The following is a 22,452-nucleotide window of genomic DNA, read 5'->3' as shown; positions in this document are numbered from 1 at the left end:
TGACCTGCCACAGCGTAGGGCTGAAGGGTGCTCTATTGTGCAAGGCTGCTGTGTTCTCCGTGTAGCTGGGAACCAGTGAGCAGTGAAACACTGTTTAACATCAGCCACCCAATGGAAGAATCTAGTGCCTATGACTGACCACAGAATCCTCAAGGAAATTCAGCCGTTTGTGCTAAAATTGTTTAATTCTATGTGAATTTCCTGCAGTGTCCACAAGATAGTGCTATCAGAACACTTTTCCTGCAAAAGCAGATGACAGAAAGCCCTTGGCCGGTAGGGAGATATACTGGAGTGTCTTCCAGGGACATGCTCACAGAACTGAGGGTGGTGGTGGTTGAGTCCTGGGTTCTTTATGGTCACACAAGAAACTTGCTAGACCGTAATACCCACCAGGAAGCTCCTGCCAATCATTAAACAATTGGTTCTCAGCAAGCCCACACATTAAATGATTGCTAACCCATGCACAGCCAAACATTCTTTCTTTATTTTGAGATTCTCCTGTCTCCTAGGGCAGGATAGGAGCACATTGTTTTCCACTGGGGTCACACCAAAAGGCCCACACTCAGTTTGTTGTGTGCTTCTTCCACCCTAGGGGGTAGGGGCTGATGGCCTATCTCATTGCAGAGTATTAGCCAAGGAGTCAGCAGAAGTGGCTGAAGAGCTGATCCAGCTGAAAGTGGTACATGGCCTGATGGTTGCTGTGGGGAACCTGGACCATGTGGCCAGCCAGAGACAGGCCAGCATCTCCCTGGAGGTGAGCACAGAGGTACACGGCAGCACACATCATAGCATGGAGGCTGCTCCCAGAGCACCTGAGCAGAAAGGCTCCCTACACCATGGGGCTTCTTCCCTAAGCATAGCAGACACAGGCTTATTCACAGAGGCAGAAGTGACATTTTCTTCAGGAAAGAGCTCTCTTTCCCCTCCTGTCTGCCTCCCTCCTGCCACCCACAGGTGCTGGGAAGCCCATGCTGACCCTCACACCTCTCTTCTACCCGCAGGCTTGCTGTGGGTAGCAAGCACAGACAGAGCAAAGGGGCTAACCAAGACAATGTGCCTGGAGCAAGACACCAGCACAGAATTATAAGCAGGTTATTTTTTCCTGCTGGTGCCAGGTAGAGAGTTTTGGCCTGCCTCAGCACTGCACTGCCTGTGTAACAGCCACAGGGGAGGACCGTGTCAGTAAGATGGGAAGCACTGAATGAGCGATGGCTGAGAAGCAGGCTGCTCAGGGTGAAAGAGGGTTTGCAAACCTACCTGGCAATGCCAAGGGTCAGGGCACCCTTCCTCTGAGCAGCCACTGACAGCAGAGCAGGATGAACTCCCTGGCAACTACTGCACTGCAGCCGTTTCACTGCAACACCCCCCATCCTCTTGACAACGAAGGTGGGAACTGGCACAGGGGGAGGGCAGGGGGGAACAAGGTGAGGCTTGAGCAGGACCCACGAGTTCCTCTTGGTGTGTTCATGCCAGCAGTAGCACCAGCACTAAAGGTGGTGGGTCAGGGACTCCCTGGTGTGCGACATGGGTTATCTGGAGCCACGTCACCCCTGCAGCTGTACCCTCTATATACCCACTCACATCTCCTCCCTACACACCAACTCTCTGTTCTGTTGCAGTATTTTGTCCACATGTTTCCCTTTGTGGAAGGCACTAGGACACACACTGTTCCAGCGCTTTATGGTAAACATACCTCCCTTATGGGGTTTATTAGTGGCCCAAGGACCTTGGCCTATTTTGCAGGGATGTAGGGACTGTGTTTCTTTTCACAAGAAATCCAGCCTTGCCTGAGAGTCCAGAAATAAACCAAGCCACCCTTTGAGTCTCAGTGTTCAGGAAGATAAGTGCTCTGACTCAGCCCCAAGACAGAGCAAGGAGGGATTACAGACAATTGCTACTTCTGTGACACTGGGAACTTGATCTCAGAAGTGTGAACTGAAGGGCCAGTGAGGTAAGAGGTGACTTGAGCTCCTCCAAATCAGGTCCCTCCACACTCTAGCTCCTGGGGGGGATATACAGATTAATAAGCAATGTTAGGTCCAGGGAGGGAGGATGAAACAAACAAGGGGTAACATTTTGTTACTCACCCCAAGACACCACTGGGCAAGGCTGGACAATCCAAGTGCAGTAACATCTGATGTGGAACAGGACTGCCTTGCTTTAGTCCAAACTCAGTAGGGTATAACAGCCCTTTTACTCCGGATGTGCCATCTTAATATGAGGCAGGCAGAGCCCAGGTACAAGTCAGCCTTGACAGTTCAGAGGCCCTTCAAGTGCTCAGGCCCACACTGCAGCCAGTACTGAAACTGTTGATCACAAAGCACCCCAGCTGTGGGGAAGATCCTGTCTAGATTGGAGTATCCCCACTCTAGCTGCTTGTCATTGTCGCTTGCCCACATCCCATTAAGATCCTAACTCTTTTTCTGCCTTTTCCAGGACAGTCCTGAGATCTGGTACACAGAAATGGATCCAGTCCAGGCTGAAGAACTGGCCTCTAATACAGTAGACATCCCCAGAGACCTGGCAAGGATGCAGTCCACAGGTGTGTGCAGAAATGGGGGCACAGTCACTTAAATTTTACTTTCAGGGTAGAAGGCAGCTCAGGAAGCAGGAGACCAGGGTGGGGGTCTAGGGAAAAAGGGAGTAACAGTAGAAGAATTCCTTTGTAATTTGATGTTTGTATAGCTGCATCCTGTGTTGCTGGACCCAGAGCTCACAGGGCTGTTTCGTCCTTTCAGAGACAAACCCTGGAGTGAGCTGAACAAACAGGAAACAGAGGGCAGCAGCACATGCCTCCCAGCTGTCCTCCCCCATCCCCGCCAGCCCCTTCCCAGAGGACAGGTTGTGTGGGGTCACCTGGACCCAGGTTGCACACAAAGGCCATGGCAGCACCTTGCTGCACCTGAGCCAGTGGCCAGCTTTGCACTCCTGCCCTCAAATACAGATTTAGGTGGGCTACTGAATATGTGTATTTTATGTGGCATGTTAACCAGGGGAAATGTGTGAAAAAATGTGAAGTAACATCCTGGGGCTATCCTCAAAGCCTAAGGAAACTCCAGTAGTACAAGGAAGTCTCACAGAGCCCCTCCTACTCATCTGATGTCACAAGAGCTGAGCCACTCACTACATGCTGAGCTTTGCTCATGTGCAGGATAGGTACCCTCTAAACCAGCTTCCCCTTTGCTAGGCAAGTTCTACCCAGCAGAATCTCAAAATTAAGAGACAATTTATTTTGAGTGATTTCATGTAACCATTACAAGTGTGAAGACTTTAAAAAACTTTATCAAAGAAATCAGCCTATCTCTACAATACCAGTCAGTCTTTAGATTTTGCCAAAATCAGAAAGAAATATATTTTGTAAGATAGAAGATAATTAAATCCAGGAACATTTATTTATCAAACTTCTTAAAATACTGATTTTTTACAATTACATATAGTCCACATTCTTTCTAGAAAAGCCAAACTTGCAACAGCATTGCAAAGTTTTAAGCACATCTGGAAAGGTTTTATGTACACTAGAAAATTATACATGTGTATCTAGTTTATTAGAAGAGACCACTGTCACTAGCAAAGTGACACATCTAGCACTTTCAGGCCCCCTCCCCAAGCCTTGCAGAGGGTGTTTCTAGCACTCTCTACCGATTACCCTGGCCATGAAGAGAGAGGCTGCCACATTCACTGCCCTCAGGCACACATGACCCACACTCTACCACATTTAAAACAGGAGTTACACAAACCACTGACAAACATGCAAGACATACAGAAGACTGCTTGTCAACCAGGTTTTGCTGTATTTCCTAAGGCCTCTGCCATCTCATCTGCTTGCTGGCTTGCTCCTCCAGTTGCATGGCTGCCCCCAGGGCGTCCAACCTTTCTGTAACAGAAGACAGTGATGGGGTGACTGACCTGGAAGCTGAACTCAGCCCAGCTGTCCCCCTCAGGAGCTCAGCAAAGGCCACAGAAGAAAGTGAACTGGGCAAGAACTGCTTAGCCAACATCAAATCTTGCCTGGTCTCACAAAGCTCTTCAGCTGTACTTGTTCATTTCTACTCATCAACAGTTTCAAGCCTGCAGTTCACACTAGATGCCACTAACCCAACCATCCCAGAGGGCCAGCTTTCCCTGGCCTATAAGGCAAAGAGGGTAGCTGGGCATTTACTCTTGTTATCTTGTCACCACTGCTCCATGGTGAATGGAGGGATACTGCTCTTGGGCTGCATTTGAAATGGGAGGACAGCCAGGTCTGTTGAAGAAAATTCACTATTTCAGGTTAACACTTCACTTCAATGCTACAAGTTTCAGCCTCATTAAAAGAAAAAACCCTCACAGCCTTGTTTTTGAGGGAAAGACTATGCCAGCTGTAACAGCTGAAGTGGCAAAGATATTGCAACAGTGGCAGAAAAGTAGCAGTTACCATTGTAGCTTCCCCTGTCCTAGTCTGGCAGTCTATGCACTTGGCACTCTGTTACCATGTGTCAACCAAACTGGTACATCTGCCTGGCTGCCTCTCTACCAGCGCTTCAACCAGCACAGTCCAAACCAAGTCAGGCAGCGCTCAGGGAACAGGCAGCTGACATGCTCCTGCACAGAGCTGGGAAGTCTCCAAACTGGGTCAGAACTGAACAGTTGGAGGGATTTTGTTGCACATCATGTAATGCCCTATACTAAGGCAAAGGCATGCAAACGCAGGTGCTGGCAGAGACAGCATCTCAGTATATGCCTGGCAGACACTTGTTATAAGTGGATGGGTGTTAAGGCCTAATATCTGTGAAAACAGGAGTGGAAACAGTGGGTATACCCCTATGAATGCCTAGAACATATTTCTCAGTCTGTTTTTTGGCCAAGACAAAAGGTAAACTATATAACCAACTAGCCAAACAGACTTCAGCTCGTCTGCTCTTGGTGGATATTGCATTCTGCTCAAGGGAATGCAGTTTTATATGGCAGCACAAAGCCTGTGGAAGTTACTAGCCAAAATTTTACTTTGGAAAGTGCAGACAATAGGACATTTTGGATCTGTCCCTATGATCACCTAGCAAAGTGATCTGAACCATAAGCTATGCAGAGAAGGACTGGGTGCTCAAACCCCCAGAGGTACGCTGGTGTCACTTTCAGGTCATTGAAAAAAAGATTTGTGACAGTGCTAGTCAGAGACAGGCGCTAACATACCGCTGAGACTAAGGAAGTTTCTTGAGCTCTCCTCTACGAAGTGCTTCGCTTTGCTCACAAAGGTCTCGAGATCATAGTCTGGTTTCTCTGTGATTCCCAAGAGGTAGTCAAATTTAGTCGTCATTCTCTATATTTACAAGGATAACAGCAATGAGAAATTGACTTTCTGGAAATTCAATTTGTTTCTTCAAATCTGGCACATCAATCAACAGAGCTGAGCTTCTGCAGAGCAGTACCAGTCAGTGCTCATTAGCAGCAAGTAGAGGTTGATAGTTGGAGGGGAAGGGGGATGAGCTGGCCACAAGCACTGAAATGCTCCAGTTTAACCAGTTGGGCAGGAAACTGCAGGAAAAACTTGTCAGTGAGGAAAAAATAACACCACTGACAGCATCTTGCAGTATAGCCCACAGCCTACCCAGCAGCACTTGGGTTAGACAAGGCAACATGCTATCAACATGTAGAAGGCAGCCTGGGCTGGGCTTGCCTCTTCCACATACCTGTCTCAGTTCTCTAAGCTGTTCTACAACCTTCTCCTCCAATTCATTAATTTGAGTCGTAGCCTCATGCAAGTTGAGAATGTGGGGAGAGATATCTTCCTCCTCATCCTTGGAGAGCTGCAAGAAACAGCCCAAGTAAGAACAGCAAGTTGTTCCCAGCTTTGAGATCTGTTTAGCCCACTCCACACACATACACTGTGACCTGAGCCTTCTCCACTGGTCTCTGTTTCCTCATTCTCAATCTCCATCTGATTCTGTGCTTCACCACCTCCATTATGAGGGCTGAGCTCTTTCACTCTGCAACAAGAAGATTTGTCACAAACTCTTCTTCCAGCAGTTTCTGGGCTACAGCATCACAAAACAGCTACTGCAGTCAATCAGTGCTCAGCAAAAACATTTGGCTGCACTTAAAAGTGTGGCACGTTACCACCCCCAGAACAAGCTCACATGGGCAGAAACCCCAGAGGGCTGTGGAAAGAAAAACTGAGGGATGTTTGCCTGCATGTGCAATCTAGGACCTCTCCTGGAGAGAAATGTCCAAGTACACAATGCTAATTGCCAGCCACACCTTTCACAGAAGCTGTCTTCCACATGTCAGCTTGGTCTGTCATGAGCAACTATGAGAACTCAGTATGGAAACAAAAGGAATAAGGTTGATTTTCCCCAAAGACCCACTGTGCCAGAACAGGTCTATAAGGATGAAAGCCATGGCTGATGACATGGTACTAGAGGTAGATGTCAGATACCAGCTGGGCATTTCATTCCAGTTACTAGCATCAGCTTCCTATTTTCAGTGAGTTTCAGCCTAATACCCCCTTTCTTGTAGCTTGAACTTGCCTTGTGCATTGGCTAAGAACCCAGTGGGCCCAACTCAAGGCTAGACTCTTAGTCTAGTCACGCTAAGTCAGATGTTGCATTTTGCCCTGTACTTTCAGGTGAGCAGGAATGACTGTCCGCCAGAAGAAAAAAATACATCTTCAATCCAGGACCAAATCTGGGAATCTGTCAAGATTCAGTGTTCCTGAATGCTTATGACAAGAATTATACATCCTTTCAGAGAGTGGAACAGTTTCCAGGAAGGAACCAAGCAGCCTTTTGTGAACTAAATGAAGGAAAGCTACCAAACCTGAAGTGTGCAAGTGTCATCTTGTTAACATATGACAAAAGTCACAGTCTTTTTACTTGTCACCTCACCAGAGAGGTGTAGAGGCATGTGAAGCAGAGACTGGGAGACATTCAGTGCTCTGTCACAGGGGTTCCAGGTATCAGCAAGACCCCCAGGGAAACCTGGAGCTTGGTCCCTGCAAATCTACCTTGCTCTGCAGGTATCCAAGGTCAGCCATGGGGCAACGCAAAACACACTCCCACCATCTGCTTCAAGGCATTTGAGTTCTCTGGGTCCTTCAGGTGCCATACCCCATTAGCTCATATCAAAGTCCATCAAGAACACCAAGTGTTTTGTGCCATCTGTAGGGCTGCCTGAGGGACACATTCCCAGCACACCCTTCCAGATGGGACCCAAAGTACTACAAAAAGTAAAGGGCATGGAGGTAACCATTCAGGACAGGGTAAACTCCCTACAGAAAACAGGGCAGTCTGAAGTCTAGCATGAGACATGACTCCTCTGAGGAAAGGAGACATTAGTCATGGTTTTATACAATCTCAATTATGTCTCACACAGAAAACACCCAGGTTAGTTTCATAAGACAGCTCTAAAATAATTTGCTCCTAACAACCAACCTCCAAATTGCAATAACAAGAGAACTTAAGATTCTAAATGTCAGAATAAAAGCAGCCAAAACACCTTCTGCAACAAAAGTAGAATCCCCAGGTCAGAAAGGCCATTACCTGTCAGCGTATCTCAGTGTGTTTAAGGTGTACTCACACGAACTCATGCCTGGAGAAATCATTGCTATCTGCAAACAGAACAAAATACCTCAGTGACTCCCACATCTGACTTTTGCTCATGTTAATGGTCCTGCAGATCTCACCAGGCAGCTGGGACATGTTAGAGCAAAGGGTCAGAGCTGAAACATCTGCCAAGTCCATTCTTCTTCACAGCTTCTGTGGGACATGCCAGTGGCCCTGTATCCAGCTTTCTGCTGGCTTTGTGTACAACCACTGGGCTGCACCCTCCACAGGAAGCAAAGCCCTTTGAGAGCACACCAGGCTCTACTGTAGGTTCGCTGTATGAAGGTGACTTCTGCAGCTCTGCTTCTACTGGGGCTGGGCAAAACTTGCCAGCTTTTTAATTCAGTCACCATGGGCGAGCGGAGGAGGAAACTGTATGACTTTTTTTGTACAGAACTGAAGCTTTCTGACTTCAAAGTCCTCCCACTCTAGAAGAAGAGCATGCAGCTATTTGGTCACACCGCAGAATGCATAAGCAGTGTGTTTGTGTCATGTGCATACTCACCATACAGGTCCTTGAGTTTGTTCCTATGAAAGAGTCTCTTAGCACCTGGGTCAGCTTGCTCTCCCGGAAAGGGGTATGAGATTTGTTCTGCCCTAAAGCTCGGATGCATTCCTAAGAAAAGACAAGTCTTGTGAATGCAATATATCTCTTCTCAAACAGCTTTGCAAGCTATCAACCACCAATTGTTGGTAAACCCAGCAGCCTGGAGAATGGTCATCTCTGTTGCTTTAAGTACTTCATAGCCTTTTAAATATACTCCAGGTATTTGACTGTCACAGGGCAGCTAGTATATCCATCATATGTAAAAAAAAAAAGACAACCTGAATGAAGCTTGAAATGGCCTGACAAGACTGCACTGCTTTCCTAGGAACATTCTAAATGGAAGTAGACACCATTTTCAGGGTTAACATACTAAACTAGGATCTTTTTGGCTGTTCCTTTCCCTTGCACTGGAAAGAAACAGAACAGATAAGCCCAGAGTTGAACAGAGTCCACGTGTTGATTAGCACTATTTGCTCCTGGAGCTATAGCTTACCTTCAAAGCCAGCAAGCTCTTATTGATTTCTGCACCTTCCATCCTTGTCTGCCGATCAGCACTAGATGTGTCTGCACCCCTCTCATTTCCTGCCAGATCCACCAAGGAAAATTTGCCAAACAGTTTCCCTCTTCGGCGTAGTATGATTTGGAAGCAGGCGTGTGACCGTGAAGAGCTAGCATTTGCAAAAGTCTGCCCAGATGTCCTACAGCAAAGATGAAAACAAGCGTTAGAACTGTGTCACAGAAGACACAACAGGTCCCAACAGCACTAGGCAAGATCTGCAGCCATTCAGTTAAGTTGTTTAACCTCCCCAGTTTTATCCCAGACGTTAATACCTCAAGCTTGCATGAATTATGGAATTACCTCTGATAAAAGAGTACAGAAAGACTGCCATGAGAAACATGAACCTGCACCCCGGTTGTAGATTTAAGGCTATTTAATCTGCCTGGCTCAACTCAGCCAGCCTACACTGGAATGCCTTTCTGACTGATAATGCCTTACATGCATTTGGAGCTGGAAGACATACCTTCAGCACTGCATCTCCCTGCCTCAGAGCAGGCTACATGTCATTCTCCTAATGCATCTGCCAATACACAGTAGGCTCAGCCAAGCTCCCCACTAAAGAGCATTAGCTGTGCTGGCACATTACAGCCACAGTAAATCCCCTTCTCCAGCCAAGCTAGCTCAGCACTTTACCTCCACTGTGCAACTGCACCTGCCCCATCACTGCAAGACACAGACTGGAGTCTTAGAAGTTACCATAAACCTCCCTCTGACCTTCACTATCCTTTATTCCCTGAGAAGGCTGGCAGGTTCACTGTCCCACTTGCGTCCCTACTGCTGGGGGAAATGGAGGGAGGTTGTCCTAAAGTGAGGCAGGAATCTGAAATGTTAAATAGTTCTTGGCTGAATGGTCAGCCAAAAAAGCATGCACAGCAGAGTGCTGAATGAGCTTTTGGGATGTGCATATCTGTGCATGCAGTGTAATCCAGAAGCCAGGGAGTTCTCATTTTCCTAGTGATGTTTCCATAGCAGTTGCAACTTAACTGAGACAGATAAGACTTGCTAATACAGAATTTAGCTCCTGATTAAAGGCACCAGTACAATAGTAGAGTTGCCCTGACCACAGCCTTCCTGCCAGGATGATGAGCCCAGGCTACATCTGTCCCTTGGCACCTGCTTTCCAGGATTCTTTAGACAAGATCCCCAAGCAACATGCATCATTTTTGTTGCCAGTGGAATAGCTCATCTGGCCTGCAGTTAGGTCAAAGCATTTTTGCAACTATAGGTTGATGCCAGCTGCTCTTCCTTGATCTTACAAGCCCACAGGGAACTACTTGTGCTCCTGTAAACTAGCTGATACTTCTAGAAAGCAGCTAGACTGCTCTGTTTAGCTGTGGCACCAGAGCAGCTATCTCTTCACATGAATAATTTCTCTCTTCTTGGAATTACATGAGGACATATAAACCATGAACTCTGACCTTCTCTATGGAAGGCAGGGTAAACCCACCCCTGCTAGTCTTTTATTCTGTAACCATCATCTTGTACTCATGCAGAGGTGCTGCTCAGTGACTGCCTATTACAGGGGACAACAAGCTTCTGTTTAAGTCTGAAAGCACCAGCTACAGACATTATATATTTTTTCTAGACATGGAGATTCAACAGGACATGACTTCTATTGGTTTTAAGGCACCAAACCTGCAGGCACTGCCCATCTCAATCATTCTGATGACATCCTCAGCACAGCTGACTTGTCTCTCTTGGAGACCAACAACCTGGACCTGCTGCTTGCCATCCTCCAGGACTCGAAGCTTTGTCTTCTTATTCAAGAGGTCAAACACCTATATTCAGGCAACAAGATTGAGACAAATCTGAACAAAGTCTCCTTGTATTTTGCACTATCTTTTTAAAAAGCCATATAGAATCAGCACCTTTAACATTGCCTTCCAATTCGATTCCAAACAATAGACTATACAGAACTATAGAAACTAGAAAGTTTCACTCAGCTACTTACAAAACATTCAAAGAAGTCAGGTCAAGATTTAAAAGAAAAAAAATCTTACCTTTCCATTGTATATTTCAAAGAAAGTCACATAGACTTCCAGGTCCTGATACCTGTACCTGGGCTGGTTTAGAAGGAGGAAAACATCTTGTGCTATGAGGAAAGGCAGAAATTTAGTTAAGTAGTTTAAAACATGTTCTAGTTGCTACTTGATCTACTTTAAAATATTGCACAGCCATAAGGCAGTGTCTAGCAGCTGAATGACAGTCATCCTAAACAAATACTAGCAAAACAGTTAGTGCTGTGCTACCATCTGGAGAACAGTTTCAGCAGCATCCTCATCCAGGGACTGAAAACACAGGGGGATATGGAAGGTTCTACTGCTAGTGTCACCCACGGACATCAATCCTTACTGAACGGGGAGAACACTAGGATCTGTTATTGTTTTGGACAGGCCTGAAAAAATCACATATTTGTGTTTCAGGCACTTCTTGTGGAAAGTCTAAAAAACATGCATCCCTGAGCATCTGCATTACTGCTGTTTGGCCAACCCTTTGGCTGGATGCAGTACAGCTTTTCTCAATTAGGCTTCAGACTTTTGAAATGAAGCTAAAAGCAAAGACTTTCCTTCAGGGCCAGTCATAACTAATTCTCAGAGACCAGCAAACAGTTGGTTTTGTTTCAACTGCCTCGCTACACTGACTAGTTTCACAATCTGCCTTTCTAAAGGGAACGTCAAGGAGGTCAGGGTTCATGGTGCTTTCTAGGCATTATATCAAGGAGGGGCTTCTAAGCATCTGAAATAATTTTGTGTGTGCTAGATTTTTTGCATCTAATGCTTACAGGAAGCAACATAACACATACATTCCTATGCTTTCTGTATAACTAGCTTTATATCAGAAATGGGTAGCATTCAAGTCAGGTATTTCCAAACACCATCCTTAGTCCGAGACAAAAGCAAATCAGAAGAATCAAAATTAAATGATTCAACCCAGAAAATGCCAAACTAGAAAATATGTCATCTCTTTGTCTCAGAAACAAATATCTTCTGGCAAGTTAAGTGTGGACCTAGAAACTTACAGGCTGGATGGAAAATATTTTGTGAAACTAAAAAAATCATACCTCCTGCAATAAATACCACCAATTACTGAAGACACAAATACTTTATATATCTTTTACTGGAAACTTTTTAAATAACCATACAAAACCAGATCTTATGTCGTTAAGAAAAACAAGCACTAATTGGATTTTCATATCTAAAGAAGAATCAACTTACATGCAAAAGCATATATGCCCTTTGAGGCATTCTGTGCTCTCCCAGAGAAGTCTCCACCCATAGTCTGTGAAGAGAAAAGGCCAGAGGTAAAGTGTGGTACAAACAAGTCAGGCTACCTGATTTTAGTCCCAAGAACATACTAGGAAGTTACCATATATATGCTCCGATGTCAGCGAGATGATTAGAACAGTGCAATTCAGGATAAAAATCAGTTTGCTGCTTCTCTGTCAGTTCAGAAAGAAGATCTAGGCTATGCAAAGCAGCAGCCGAATGCCCATAAGGCTCTGCAGGGCAAAGTCAAAGCAGTTGTTCCTTCAAGGGGAAATGCACGGCCTTGACAGTGCAACCAGATAGCCTTTGGTTATAAGAAACAAAGCCTCATTTTTTAGGATGTAGGTTGAGTAACATTTTCACTGCTACTTGCAAAAGCTCACATGTGATATCAAAATGCATCAAACTTCTAGAGCAGAAAATACCTTTTAACTCCTTCGAGCAAGGTATCCTTAATCCCAACAAAATTTTCAGTTGGTGCTACCCTGGTGACTTGCTCTACCACTTTCACATGAAACAGTCAATTATTTATAACACAACTCAATCCCATGACACATTCTCAATCTACAAGAGTTTAATATGCAGCACTCCAGTCTCAGGGTACAGCTATTGTCCTTGCACTAGTTCTGCACCCTGGGAACGCAAAGGGAAAGTAACTTCATTGCCAATGATTTTAGTGCCTCACAGTTGTATTCTTGTAACAATGCTCAGATGAGTAGGTTTGTCTGCACATTCCAGTGTAATGGAAGCAGCCTATGTCCAAGCTTCTGTAAAATTCCAAATGTCCCTCTGGATTACTGGAAGAGATTTACAGCTCACTACATAGCACTAATGATAGGAGATCCTAGCCTAAAACTTGCCTCTAACACTGGAATGACAACCGCCTTCTGATTACTCAAATTGGCATGCTAGCCTAGTCCAGATCATTGTAGTTTGGGGTAAAGGCTTCTTGCAGAACAAGACAGCAGATTAGGCTCCACTATAATGCTGTGAGGGAAGAGAGGTTCCCACTTTTCTTCCCTATAGTTTCCAGAAGAAAGTTAAAAACACAGTTGAAAATTTAGAGCAGGTCACCTTTGAGGCAGAATACACAATCTTCAGGTGGCTTGACACTGCAACTGGTAGACTGGAAGGAGTGGTTAGAAAGTGAACCCCCTAATTTGCCCACTTCACAAACAATACCAGATCACTTAAATGTTTATGTGCAACAAGATGCTTATTCTTATATAATCATTAAAGTCCTTGGAATGCCTCCAAGCTCAAAACATGGTACAGAATATACCCTTTGTCTCAGATGTAGGCTGATAGCCCCACTTTGCAGACTGGAGTTAGGCAGTGACAGCCATGTGAGGCAAGGAATAGCCATGAGCAACACTAATATGTCAGGATACCCTGTCTTAAACTCAGCTATGGGGGGATTTAAGCACTATTTTCCTCACAACCTCAAAGGAAACCCACTAATACATAGAACTACAGAAAAAGAGGATTAACAACTGACAAAGCATTAGCTTTAAGACAATAAAACCAAGATCCAAACTTCTTATACAATCCTACTCATTATCAACATCAAGGAGCTTTAAAATACTTTAGATAAAGCTAGAAAATTTGAGACCTTGGAGAAAAACTTACATGTGTCTTGCCGCTGCCTGTCTGGCCATATGCAAAGCACGTCGCCTTCCCACCCTCAAAGATGGTCTCTACAAGAGGTCTAGCAGTGAACCTGGATTTTCAGAAGGTAAAAGACAATTAAGGCAAGCATTTCACACTCCACTTCATCAGTTTTACTAAAAAAAGGCAAATAAAAGCAAATCCTTATGAAAACAGCACGGCCATGCCAAAAATAAGCTTTAGACATTTCAGTCCTTTGGTTTCCTCCAGAAAGGGTTTTAACATTTTTTTCTGGTAGCAGTTTCTTTAAGCTAGGATGCCATCTAGCCATAGCTCCATGCTCTTATCTCAAAAGTTGTTCCCAATGAGAAGAAAGCATTACCTATAAACCATCTCATTAGAAGAGGATTCATCAAATGAAAAGTCAAATCTAAATGCTTGGGTTTCCAGGTATTTTGTTAGGTCCACTTTCTGCTTTGGCTCATGCACCAGCAGGACACACTTGCTCTGAACAGTAATCACATCACATTCCTTTTTCAGACGTTCTGTTGACAGAAAAGACCCTCAGTTTTAACAAGAATAAGCAATGTCAAACTGCTCCAAGACAGAGCTGCTCTGTCACTACGCTTACCTTGTTTATTGAGAGGGCGCTTCCTCACACAGACACAAATCCTATGTTCTTCTATCTAACAGAAAAGTAAAACAAGTTAATTATTTCCCAATTACACCCACACCTACTTAGTATTAAAGAGAAAGATTTGATGCTCCCTCACATCTACTTTTCTATATGCTGATCAGAGTTGCCTCTGCTATTGATCAGACCCACTTACTTGCTGGGATGTAAGTCTTAAAGTCTGTTCAGTGCAAAGAAACACTACAAACAACTGGCCTTGACATAGTATGCTCCAACATACCAGATAGAAATGCTGCTGTGCTATAGCAAGTGCCCCAAATATTCTGTATCAGAATTAGTAGAAGGTTTAGTCCTCAACCAGCTTTGAGCAAAATCTGTGATATCAATACTGCAAGTACGGTCAAATTCAAGCAAATTATTATTTTAATTTACCCCAGAGGTATTTTTTGGCCTGGAGTTCTTTACTAATGCAGTAAGTTTAGCTATTTGTGCAGCACAGATACACATCAGTTGAGGTTGGGAAAGCACATATTCTACTGGGTGAGGCAGAAAGCAGATGACCAACTCTCCTGCCCTGCAGTGATACGTACACAAACAGCTGGTGCTCAGCTCCACAGGATGCAGGCACACAAACCACCTTGTGTTCTAAGCTAGTCCACACCCACTTTCTTGTTTGAACTTAAGCGCCATCATTTTTCATTGACCATAACAAGGCTTTTGCTAGACAGGGACTCTTTGTTCTCATGTATTAAACAATGCTACTTCCATAATTGCTGAAGATATTGACCAAGCCTTGTTTTTCTAGTTTTTGACCTCTACTTTTGCTCCTCTGCTTTCTGACCTAGTTTAAAATGACTTAATATGACTTACATACAATAACGCTTTCTGTTATAGGGCAATAGTCTGTTTTAAATTATACCTATACCTACAACAAGCTAAGCTACTATGTAGTAGGCTCTGCCATTTACAAGCTCTGAAAAATACTGATGTTACCACACAAGTCATTGCATGATAATTATCAAAGTGCAAGCTCTTCACTAGTGGCGTATGTAAAGTAACGCAAGGCAGCTTAGCCCTAAATAGGGGAGGTAAGTGACCTCACATATACCACGAAGTACCTTAAGATCACAGTATGCTCAGAGGATTTCCAAGGTGCGGTGATGAACTAAATTGCTCATATGCTAAAATCTTCAGCACAAAAAGAACTCTGTCTACAGTTTGTAGCTTCAGTATTTACTTACTGGATCAGTTATAGATATTGGCTGGCAGTCTAAAGTTGCTCTGAATTCCTTGATCATCTGTGCAAACTCCCAGTTTGGACAGCTGCTGTCATATTCCTGCATGCAAAAACCATGGATGTGAAGGTAATTAACATGTTACAGCAAAAAAGCCCCAGCACATACTAAACAATCAGCTGTCCACAACTAGAAATATTTCACAAGATTCAGAACTTTCTGAAACTAGTATCAATCCATCCTTACGTACAGCTTTAAGAACAAAGCCTGTCCAAAACATGTTTTAGTTGCAACTATTGTGATACACTCTCCAATAGAATTTTCCCTTACTGGTGTATTATAGAGTACTCCACCTGTGCACGTTTTGTCCTGATTTCACTAATTTGAGCTCTCTTTTCTTCTCTCCTGTTTTTCATTTTCTCCATCTCTTTCACAATGTTAGATTTTCTCCGAACTAGATAAAATGAAAACATTTAATTGGATTAAATTTTCATACTAGGTTTTAAGTACAATACAAATATTTCAAATTTTCCAGACTAACTTGTACAGGAAACAATTACTTTCAGAAGGATGGTCATTAATTTTGCAGCATTTCCTTACCAAACTACATCTACCTAGCAGAGAAACTGCCTAGGAAGTCATACCACCACTTAAAGTAAAGGCAGCATTTCTGAGGCAATATGCTATAACAGAATTACACATTTGTAATAAAAAATAATCAAAATATTCAGTCTTACTGCCAAAGCCACCTTTTCAGAGCTTTAGTCTCAGAGCACACAAAGCAGCAACCAGGTAGTGATGCATTGCTGACTGCTGAGTCAGTTCTCACCCACTGCTCCCTGGTACCTGGGCTCACTGAAGAGTTCATTCTAGCAGCAGGCAGGTGATCCTCTGTATTTCCATTTACATTTGTCAGTGAGGCTTCCGTAGCACAGCTCAGCCTGCGAGTCCTTGTTCGGCCAGCTGCAGAAAGAAGCCAGACCAAACCCAGTAATTAGACCCCAAAGTTCAAGAATAATTTTGTAATTTGTTCATAGACTACAGGCATTCCTCAACTCTGATTCTGGATCAGGAGAGGAAACTAGCTAAAACCTGTGGTAAGTCCGCAAATAATTTTTTAAATCCTTTGCCAATCACCAACTTTTATTCAGAGCTACAAATCAAGGCCACACCAACTAAACAAGATTTTAATATCAACCCTCTTATTTCAATGTCTTTGCAGAGCTTAACACACAAGGCATGCCCCCAGCTATTCATCGGGTAGGTCTGGTAAAGATAAATAACTCCAAGTTTATAATTCAAGTAGGCTCAAGTTCTTGCTTTACTCAACTGGTATAGTAAATCTACTACCAGTATAGTTACAGAGCGTGTCATCAGCAGTGTTAACACACTCCTCTTCCCACTCTAGCCCTGTGAATACCACTTTATGCCATTAAGCAGATACCACGGCCACTCACATGTACAAGGGCAGCCCTCTGGCTAATAAAGCACATCATTTTTCAACAACATTGTTTCCAAAGTCCTTTGAGAACCGCTTCAGCTAGGAGGCCCAGATATTTACATAGTGCAGACCTCTAGGTCTCTCTTGTTTTAGATATGAAGGAATAGAAGTTGCTCATCCCCCTGGGATTTGCAGTTTACCTAATGCATACAAAGCATCTTGCTTCATAGTGAGAATTCACTGGGTTCTTTCTCCACTCACCAGGAACTGACAGATTGTTTCTGGTTTGTGTAGAAGTGCAGGGATCCACCCCCATCTCATTCTCCTGGAGGGTGCACTGTGATTCTGTGATAACAGACATCCTGGAGCGGCCACGAACAGCTTTGGAAACAGGAATTCAAGGTCAGCATCATGCCTCAAACACTCAGATATTTGCAAGTAATTAAGTGCTCACAAAGTGCAGAACAGTGGGGTACAAGGTATGGTTAAAGGACCTTTTTCAGATCTCTGATGCATTAGCAAAGTACAGGAAAAAACAAGGCAGGTGGGTGAAAAGTGATCATGAAATACACCACTACAGAAAAGCAAACAGTTCATTCCAGATTTGCAGTTCCAGTGAATTTCTTTCAGATACCACTAAGGATTCACTAATATGGCAGTTCTAGAATCTTAATATCGAGGAAGGAGGAAGTTACAAAGGAGGGAACTGGGAAATGCTCTGAAGCTTCACACTTGCAGGGCTGCATGAATTAACTGTTTGATGGTGACAGTAGTACTGCAATTTGGCAACCGGTCATGGGCAGCATCACGCCCACCATCATGGCACCTACGCAGAGCGTGCATGGTGCACAGTGGGGTGGGAGCATGATGTTACATTCAGCTAAAAGGGTCTATAATAATCACAGCAGCAAATCTTTGCAAAAGGTCCTTTTGTAGGCAGCCTCCATTGTCACGTGCCAAGGTATTTCTTTCACTGAGATCAAGTCCATCACAAAGCTTCCTAGGGAAGGGATTGGAACATACACCTCAATAGATTTCTGAAGAGAGCAAATCTGATATGAGAAAAACAGAAGTGCGATATGCAAGCTAGAACTACCTTCACCTTTAGCAATCAAGAATTTATCCAGAATTAAATCACTATGATTTCAAAGGACCTCAGATCTGTTTCAGACCAAGGGTCAATTTAAATTCTGGATCAAATTCCTTAGAACCATACCCACAAAATGCAGTGCTCCCATCTCTTAACTCTTTACCTGGAATCTTCTGCTCAGGTGCAGAGACATTAGGTGTCACTGCTGCAACTTTAGAAACAAAAAGCATCAGTTTCATTGTACTCAGAGATGGCATTTTATTCCATTTGCTTTTGTCACACGTGCCCAGAGCTAATCTCATCACAAGTTCAGCAGCACTTTTTCAGTAAATGGTAGTGCTCCTGGACAGGCACACCAGCTGGAGGATTTGCTGCACCTAAATGGGTTTGATTCAAGTGATTCTCATATGTGAGGATATTCAGCATCCTCCCAAATTCTTATTGATTCAGAGAACCAAGGCAATATCTGCTTCTTAATTCATTCTGAAAACATTGCTTCTGCTTCTCTCACTTCTCTGAATGAGATGGAACACCTCCTGATCTTTAATTTGTTTAGTCTAAGAACTAAAAACTGAAGTCAACGTTAGCTTTCTAATTGGTGCAGTGCAGAGTTTGCAACAGGACAGATACTCACTGACACTCATGGGGTTTAGCTAGTTATAATAATGGATAATATCTGAGGAATACTGAAAACTTTACTTCTCTCTTGTGCTCTGAGCAGGTCTTCAGGGACAAGGCTGTGCCAGTAGGAAAGGCAACAGCTATTTCAGATTTGCAATTAGATTCCATACTGCAGGAAAGCTGTGACCTCTGAGGACATTTTTCCATCAATCAGTGACTGGACCTTCATTTTTCCAGCTGGCTATCCACCTCCATTAACTGACCTGTCTAGAGACAGTCACAACTTTACCACATCATTTTGCTTGCCAGTTCACAAAACTTATGGCAAGCTCACTGGATTTGAGGAAGATCAGGATGCTCTAGTACAGATCAACTTCTGACACATTAAGCTTCTTGGACTACTCCTGTCTCTCTGATACAAGGGGATTTGTACTGTTGTCTTCTGGTACCAGCTTCCCTGTCTTGCATTGCATACAACAGAGGCCAGACAAGCCCAGCTGTTTTGTTTACAGCTCAATTACATGGAAAAGGACAAGTTCTGGCTAACCATGCACTTTAAGAAAATCATTAGATTAGCAACCATTCAACCTCAGCATCACACAAGTGTATTACACATAGACCTGTAATGCTGCCACTTGCAGTTCAAAAAGCCAAAAGAGTCAACTAATAAGCTAAAAGAAGGTAGAAAACATGGAAGTTTTCTAGCTCCTGACAGCTCAGGGAAAACAATTCCTTAGCAATCACACACCCTGACATCTCTATCTTCCCTTCTGGCTTTGCTCAAAACATTGTACTGACACACAATCACTGAGCTATGGCACACCAGCTGGCACTTTGGCTGCCTGGTCTGAAACGTCTCCAGGGATAAAGCTCTAGTTATTGTCTAGGGGGACTGTTTGAAGAGGAGACATCCATTTGTCACCACTATTTACTTCTTGCCCTTTCCACTCTCCTTTTGACACTTTTAATCTTAATAACTGACATTTACCTTTTGTTGTTTGTGGCATTTGCAAAACTCCATACGAAAGTTTAAAACTCACTGCAACAGTAACTGTCTAGTGACATTTAAAGCAATATCAAGGAATAACTACAGCAGTGCTGCAGAAAAGGGCAACACATCAACAAACACGAGCTCACAGAAACAGGACAGCAATCTGTTAACAAAGTTTCTGCACTCAGGATTGCAAAATATTGGTAATAGTATGCTCTTGATGGCATTGCCTGAATGAGCAGCCTTATGATGCACTAAAGTAGAATATTATGGATACAATAAAAGACCACTACTGTTTCACAGGGATATAGCAGAGAAAAGAACATTTACTCACCTTCCCGTGGAGCAGGAATCTTTGAAAGGGTTGTTCTACGCTTCTGTTTCTGAAAAACAATGAATGCTGTAAGTGGAGTAAGCTGCAAACGCCTAGCACAGCACTCCAAGACAACAGTGACACAAGAAGAATTTCTGACTGAAGTCTAACTATGAGATAGGAAAGACAAGTTACAGACCTCAAACTTTAAGACTTTAAAATCTTTAAATAAGGATATTATAACAAGACCTACACTGTTGACACGTTAGTACCTTAGGAGAGACTAAATCACTCACCTGTACAGTTACATTCTCTTGCAAAGGAAGGTTCTCTTTTGCATCTGCAGCAGATACTTCTTTTGATAGCTCAGGATTTATTGTTATCACATCATCAATGTCAATCTACAAGAGCAAAGGCAGGATTTTACATAGTGCAATATTGCTCCTACCACTTGTGGCTTTTTTTTTCTTAACCTTGACTATCAGTACTGACAAACAAACCTGACCCACTGCCTGCCAAATGTTAAGTTAAAATTGCCTGGAAGGGCAAGACAGTAGTCTTGTATGTCCAAATATGCTAGAAATAAGCTAGTTAAGCCGTTTACCCTCATCTGCCAAACACCACACAGCTCTGAGGGTCTCGTAGAGCACTTCTGAAGAGACGGGCAAACCACATTTGGCATCAAGTGCTTTAATCTCTTACCGCTAATCTTAGTAAATCTCAACTGCTCTGGGACTTCTGTGCTAGGAGAGTATTAAGTGTTTACTGTATGATTGCACTTACTGAAATAAACTTCAAAGAGCTGCTTAGACTTTGGGAAATGAAGATTCAGCATTTAATCCACAAGTCAATTCACCCGCATTTTCACTTGCTATTGCAAGTGATTTCACCTAGGGCCAGCTACCACCTCCTGCCTGACCTGACCCTCCCATGACTTCATGATCCTGCCGTCACCGCATCCCGCAGCGCCCTGGCGCAGGCAGCCGCAGGACAGGGGGAGCGCCAGGGGGGGGGGCGGCGCGCAGGCAGCCAAGGGCAGGCTCGAGCACAAAAGTCAGCAACTCTCTCGGTTCAGTTTTTCAAACCTAACCCTCCAGAAGAGGTTGAAAGCACATGTACACAAAAACTCTGGTATCACAGCTGCTTGCACTGGATTTCACCTAGCAAAGCAACACAAGCATCTCTCCAGGAAGTTCTTAAGTCCTCAATTAGCTTTTAAATTCTTTAAAAAAAAGTAAGAGTCCATAAAACCAGCAAAACCAACTAGGTGAACCTCTATAAAATGTTGAGATACCACATTCTAACATGAGAAGTAATCTATAAAATCGGATTTATATGGAATCTGTAAGTATCTAATTGGAAAGTGAATTAGCTCAGAAATACATATATGTGGGCAATATGTAAGTGCATGTAAGTGTATATATGAGCATTTAAGGAAATTACAGGTTTTTGAAGCATCTTTATGAAGATTTAATATCATAACATACACACAATTTAGCCAACAATTGTATCTGAATCTACACCTTTTGCAGCATACACATAAATAGTGTAAGATCCAGTTTCAAAGAAGCAACCAATTGCAGTTTTAAGATTTTAACTAAACTCTATATGTATTTCCAGAGAAACCAGACAAGTATGTTTTGCTCAACTACCAAAGGAGATTTTGTTAAGTGTCAGGATTTCAGCCACATCGACATCAAATGCCCCCGGTTCCCCCCATCCCACCTCACACAGTATTTTATACTAGTGTAGAGATTCAGGAAATCAAACTGAGCCCTCTTAACGTGGCACCTTAGTAGTGGCATATAAAGTCTTAAGGAAAGCCTACAGGCCATTGTTAGAAACATAAAAAGCCAGCGGACAGTCCCCAGAGCTAGGAAAAGTGGGACTTCGGGGCATCCAAAATCAGCAGCCAACAGTGTGAAAGGCCCAGCGTCCCCTTACTCACTCTGAAAGGTTAAGGGCTCTGTTTTGGTACCGCTCCACTGCAACTTTCACACCTTACCTTCACACATCTACTTCATTGCTTTAGTTACGCCTGACGTTAAAATAAGCACAGAAGTGAATGAGCTGCAGCAGAGGGCAGGCGGCCCGGCTAGGGCACAGCGCACCAGCCGCTGCCTCCCAGCGGAACGGGCCCGGGCTGCGCTCCAGCGGGCAGGGCACAAAGGCCGCCCGGCCGCAGCCCGGGAGCACGCCAGAACACCGGGGGAAGAGCCGCGGCGGGGCCGGCACTCACCTCCTTGCCCTTGACGGCGCCGCCCTCGGGCCACTCCACGCACACGGAGGACCGCTCCACGCTCACCGTCTTCACCGTCGCCTTGTGGATCAAGCCTGGAAGAGGCCGGCCTTGAGCCCCGGCCCGGCGGCCCCGCGCCGCCGGCTGCTGCCCCGCGGCTGCTGAGGGGGCGGCAGCAGCGGCCGGGACCCCCGCGAACACCCCGCGCCCGCCCCCGCGCCTCACCATTGCTCCGCTGTATGTTAATGACGAGGCCAGGGCAGACGTTGCGGTAGAGGCGGGAGTCCATGGCCTGGGCACGAGGAGAAGCAACCGGCCGCTCAACGGCAGC

The 22,452-nt window shown here is 44.3% G+C and overlaps 2 protein-coding genes across 2 annotated transcripts in view; one reads left to right on the top strand and one right to left on the bottom strand.

Annotated features, from left to right (window-relative positions):
- The window catches only part of ARMH1 (armadillo like helical domain containing 1), a 17,930-nt gene extending 11,139 nt beyond the window's left edge, over positions 1 to 6,791 (top strand). The window contains 5 exon segments of the mRNA XM_074832188.1: positions 625 to 754; positions 1,620 to 1,645; positions 1,647 to 1,683; positions 2,437 to 2,542; positions 6,602 to 6,791. Coding sequence (XP_074688289.1) covers positions 625 to 754; positions 1,620 to 1,645; positions 1,647 to 1,683; positions 2,437 to 2,542; positions 6,602 to 6,615 — 313 coding nt within the window. The 3' untranslated portion in view covers positions 6,616 to 6,791.
- On the bottom strand, positions 3,371 to 22,452 carry KIF2C (kinesin family member 2C). Its single transcript, XM_074832187.1, has 22 exons — positions 22,347 to 22,452; positions 22,122 to 22,216; positions 20,179 to 20,283; positions 19,904 to 19,952; positions 18,121 to 18,168; positions 17,129 to 17,248; positions 16,273 to 16,389; positions 15,780 to 15,880; positions 15,433 to 15,528; positions 14,189 to 14,243; positions 13,940 to 14,102; positions 13,579 to 13,669; positions 11,899 to 11,962; positions 10,684 to 10,775; positions 10,319 to 10,461; positions 8,618 to 8,822; positions 8,083 to 8,193; positions 7,515 to 7,582; positions 5,861 to 5,963; positions 5,667 to 5,783; positions 5,170 to 5,296; positions 3,371 to 3,874 (listed from the first exon to the last, which is right to left on the bottom strand). The coding sequence occupies exons 1-22, from the start codon at positions 22,408 to 22,410 to the stop codon at positions 3,798 to 3,800; spliced, it is 2,211 nt and encodes a 736-aa protein (XP_074688288.1). The 5' UTR covers positions 22,411 to 22,452; the 3' UTR covers positions 3,371 to 3,797.

Source organism: Strix aluco, chromosome 8 (assembly GCF_031877795.1).
Source record: "Strix aluco isolate bStrAlu1 chromosome 8, bStrAlu1.hap1, whole genome shotgun sequence".
Classification (NCBI taxonomy): domain Eukaryota; kingdom Metazoa; phylum Chordata; class Aves; order Strigiformes; family Strigidae; genus Strix; species Strix aluco.
The sequence above is the reverse complement of the archived record's forward strand: the minus strand, read 5'-3'. Positions and strand labels throughout refer to the sequence as shown.

Bases quoted from the DNA above. Each gene is read 5' to 3' on its own strand.
- KIF2C (XM_074832187.1), bottom strand. From the start codon at position 22,410: ATGGACTCCCGCCTCTACCGCAACGTCTGCCCTGGCCTCGTCATTAAC. The intron at 5,964-7,514 runs GTAATGGCCTTT...TTCTTGTTGCAG, and splicing joins ACACTGAGATACGCTGACAG to AGTGAAAGAGCTCAGCCCTC. The intron at 3,875-5,169 runs GTATGTTAGCGC...CTTCTGTTACAG, and splicing joins AAACTTCCTTAGTCTCAGCG to AAAGGTTGGACGCCCTGGGG.